The 3859-nt window shown below is 49.6% G+C and overlaps 1 protein-coding gene across 1 annotated transcript; it reads right to left on the bottom strand.

Moving 5' to 3' along the window:
- Positions 1-3228, bottom strand: LOC147886989 (cationic amino acid transporter 6, chloroplastic-like). Its single transcript, XM_087394470.1, has 5 exons — positions 2931-3228; positions 2059-2281; positions 1607-1955; positions 1270-1501; positions 1-1148 (listed from the first exon to the last, which is right to left on the bottom strand). Exons 1-5 carry the CDS (start codon positions 3163-3165, stop codon positions 469-471), a joined length of 1719 nt encoding a protein of 572 aa, XP_087250596.1. The 5' UTR covers positions 3166-3228; the 3' UTR covers positions 1-468.
- Between the last annotated feature and the right edge of the window lie 631 nt (positions 3229-3859).

Here is a 3859-nt window from a genome sequence, read left to right as displayed (position 1 = left end):
CAGAGACCAAAACAGCTTGCCTTTTTCAGAACAAGATGTTGAAGATGGGACTTCCCAACAACGCGGATTTCAATATATCCATTACAACGGGGGGACATTGCAATAGACCACCGGAGGAGAGCCCTGAGAATTTCTAATGTACAAAACTGATTCGTTCCCTTTTGCCAATTACGATCAGGTTCACGAACATTTGATGTCGAGCGATGGTTACTACGAACATGCGCATTTGGTGCAACATGCCATTAAATGTCAAACTTTTGGGAGCTCAAGATCAGTATTTTCTGACATCCTCAATGACGTACATCACTTTGTCATCGGGAAAGGCAGCAGCTGGAATTGTCAGGCAGCTGGAATTGGTTAGATGTCTGTGAGGGTCGACGACAAGATCAAGGGGCGTTATAGGTTTCTAATGTGTGGGTTCCGTATAATGACTTGCAGCAGTATAATATATCCAGGTGTTTCTGGTTACTATCGTGTAATGTTGATCGATTCGAGGGGAAAGTCCACCTGACCCTTAACCGCTATGACTTCTTTCTGCGTAATGTTGATTGATTCGAGGGGAAAGGCCACCTGACCCTTAACCGCTATGAATCCTTTCTTGTTAGCCTGCGGCTGCATGACTTCTACGCTGGTAGGGGTGATACAAGGTTTTCTCGATTGCAAAGCATCGGCATCATGTGCTGCATGTACACTGTAAGCCAAGTAGAATAGCAGTGTGCCCGCTGACCAAATCCCAAATCTCCTGTAGGCTTGTGCCTTGAGGGATCCTCCAAGACACACATTCAGAACTATAGAAGCCACCGCCAAAAATGGCATTAAAGGAGCCTCCCATTTCTTCTCGTCCGTGCCCACGATTGGAACCAGCCCTTTGAAAGTTGCTGTCAGGATAAGGATAGCTCCACCAAAAACGAGCAATTCATACGTTCTGTTGCCCCCAAGCTGCAAAAATGTGGCAAATCCAGCTGATAGTATAGATATTGCAATTAGAAAAGCGATTGTTGGCCAGGGCTTTGTCTTTCCGAGTGATACGTGCCGCCTGAAGATTAAAGCATTGGCGACCATGTAGAACACGAAGAGAGTCCCGATGGAAATCAGATCGACCAAAATGTCAAGTTCTGTAAAGAGGGCTACAATTGCAGTGCAAGCACCTGGAAAAATCGGAGGGAAAGAATGAACATCAGTAGTTGATCAAATTACGAGCAAAAGCTAACTTTGATCAAATTACGAGCAAAGGCAAGAAGCTTGTGAATTAGGGGAGCTGGCGCCCACCTAGGAAGATGGAGGCATTGAGGGGGGTTCCCCTTGATGGATTCACCGCAGCAAACCACGATGGGATCACGTTGGCACGGCCAATGACACAAAGGTAGCGAGCTTGACCTAGCATAGCCACAAGTAGTGAGCTTAAGATGCCGATACAGGCGCCTACGCCTACGAGATTAGATGCCCATCTCCAGCCAGCAGTGGCTCTGAAGGCCAAAGAGAAAGGCGCCGTCACGTCTATCTGTTCACAGGAATTTCGAAGAAACGTGTTACTTGAAGAGCTCTCGATTCGCAGACATCCTCAGGATCAAGGTCCAATCAACGAAGGATGAAATTCGGGAGATACCTGATCGTAGGGAGCTAGAAAGACGAGGGCAGTAGACATCAGACAATACAGAATGGTAACCACCAACACGGAGCCAGCTATTCCGATTGGCATGGTTTTGGCCGGTTTCGCCACCTCCTCGGCCATGGTCGAAACAGAATCGTATCCAATGTAGCTGAAATAGACAACGGCGGCCCCGTTGAATATGCCTTGAATGCCATAGGGGGTGAAGCCTCCGGGAGAGTGGGGGTTTCCGGGTCGAGTCAGGTTGGCGGTGCTACCTTCGACGAAGCCAGCAACGATGATGAAGGCGATAAGCACAAGGTGGAACAATGTGATCAACACGTTGAACCTTGAGCTGTTCTTGGTACTGCAAAGCAAGGATGTATAATAAGATTCAAAGCAAAGTCATTATAAGTTCTGATCAGAATAACTCCAGCAGAGAGAAGGTGGAATTGTGCAGGAAATCAAACCTGCAACAGATGCAAACAGTTATCGTGCTTATGAGAGCAACTGCAGGGAAATCGAGCATATCGAAGCCAGAAGCAATCCCCTCAGCTTTGAGTCGCCATGCATTGGGATCGTCCTGGCCAAAGACAGTAGCCAAGTAGGAAGTGAAACTGCGAGCGACTGCTGCATTCGATATCACATACTCCATGATCAAATTCGTTCCTGTCAGGTAAGCTGCCAATTCGCCTGCCCACCACACATCACCAAAAGCATCGACTCACAATCAGTGAGAAGTTAACACGTCGTCTGCATCTCCTCTCGGCCGCAATCAATAAGCGAATGTCGGTCACCTTTTCTAACTGCTGTCAAATTCTTCTACTCAATCAGTCTATGTAGTATGAACGCGCACGTCTGCAAGATACATATCTTCTTCCTCTATCAATGCAAAAATTCGCCACCAGTGACTTTTGACTATTTTATGGCTGTATGTGAATCCCAAGCCGCGCAAATCCGGAACTTCCGGCTGCTGATGCCTTGGTTTAGTCACGTGAAACATCTTTAAATGGACTCGGAAACTACCTGAAACCTGTGCTAATTTTGAAAATATACTTTGAGCAGCTCACATCTAGGAACCACTAAACCTACGACGACACGAAGTACTACCAGTACTACCATGGACGGTGGACAAGCAAAGCATCAAAGCAATGGTTTCTGTTAAAGACACATCGTACCATGATCATACCAATAATGCCAGGGAAGCAGCAATACACGTCGAGTCAAGAGTGCAATGCATACGAGTGCCACGCAAAGCAATCGAAACGACCACTGAGCTACCAAGATATAAAGCGGCGCATCGAAGCGCAGGAAAGACATAGCGTGGCATTGTAGAAATTACCAAAGGTGATGCGCAGGTAGCTGAAAGCCCCTCCGGCAGCCGGCACCTCCACAGCAAACTCAGTGTAGCAAACTGCGGAGAGCAAAGCGGCGAGGCCAGCCAAGGCGTAGGAGACGATGACGGCAGGCCCGGCGGACTGGTGAGCAGCCTTGCCAGTGGTGACGAAGATCCCAGAGCCAATCATGCCACCGACGCCAAGGCAGATGACATCAAACCAATGCAACTTACGTTGCATAGGGGAGCCGGAGCGGGCTTTGAAGAGGGTGAGTTCAGAGTCAGCGGAAACGGTGGAGGAGAAGCGGAGGGCGAGGCGGCGGGGGGTGAGGGAGAGGGCGGAGAGGTAGGCGGAGAGGGTAGAGAAGGAAGAGGGAGGGCAGGAGCAGGAGGAGGAGGAGGAGGAGCAGCAGCAGCAGCAGGGAGCTGGAGCAGGATCCATGGCGGCGGGGGGGTGGAGGGAAGAGCTGGGGAACCTCTCAACTTAAAGGAGAGAGACGAGCTCTTTCTGTGCGAGAATCCATTCTGCGGTCGGTCGTCCTGGTGTCCATTCCATTCTATAATCCCAGTTCATTCTCTGCTTGACCATCCGGTCATTCCAGACAGGATGGGACAACCTGGTTTCGCCCTTTCCGGCAGCTTCCTTTCCCGCCGCCTCCGTGCTCCTCCCTTCTTCTCTCACACTCTCCGTCACTCTTAGTCATCACTCGTTTATCTTCTCTTTATAATCTCTCTTTCTTCTTCTCCGTTATTATTTGATTCCACGTCCCGTCCGACCGCTTTTCGACCACATTCCCCGTTGCTGTCTTCATCCCTCAATCATAGGACCTGCCTTCCACCTCAACATTCCCATTTCTCAATGCCTCACGGCTCTCCTCTTCACCGTTCCTCGTTTGCGGTTCTTCTGGGACCGGACCTCACCCTCGTCCCCCTCC

Source organism: Dipteris shenzhenensis, chromosome 23 (genome assembly GCF_047967505.1).
Source record: "Dipteris shenzhenensis isolate YYH24624 ecotype China chromosome 23, Dip_SZ_1.0, whole genome shotgun sequence".
Classification (NCBI taxonomy): domain Eukaryota; kingdom Viridiplantae; phylum Streptophyta; class Polypodiopsida; order Gleicheniales; family Dipteridaceae; genus Dipteris; species Dipteris shenzhenensis.
The sequence above is the reverse complement of the archived record's forward strand: the minus strand, read 5'-3'. Positions and strand labels throughout refer to the sequence as shown.

What these genes read in the sequence shown, in the direction of transcription:
- LOC147886989 (XM_087394470.1), bottom strand. Translation starts at nt 3,165, where the DNA reads ATGCAACGTAAGTTGCATTGGTTTGATGTCATCTGCCTTGGCGTCGGT. An exon ending in ACTGTTTGCATCTGTTGCAG is followed by an intron (nt 1,956 to 2,058) that starts GTTTGATTTCCT and finishes CTTGCTTTGCAG; the next exon opens with TACCAAGAACAGCTCAAGGT. An exon ending in TTCTAGCTCCCTACGATCAG is followed by an intron (nt 1,502 to 1,606) that starts GTATCTCCCGAA and finishes TCCTGTGAACAG; the next exon opens with ATAGACGTGACGGCGCCTTT.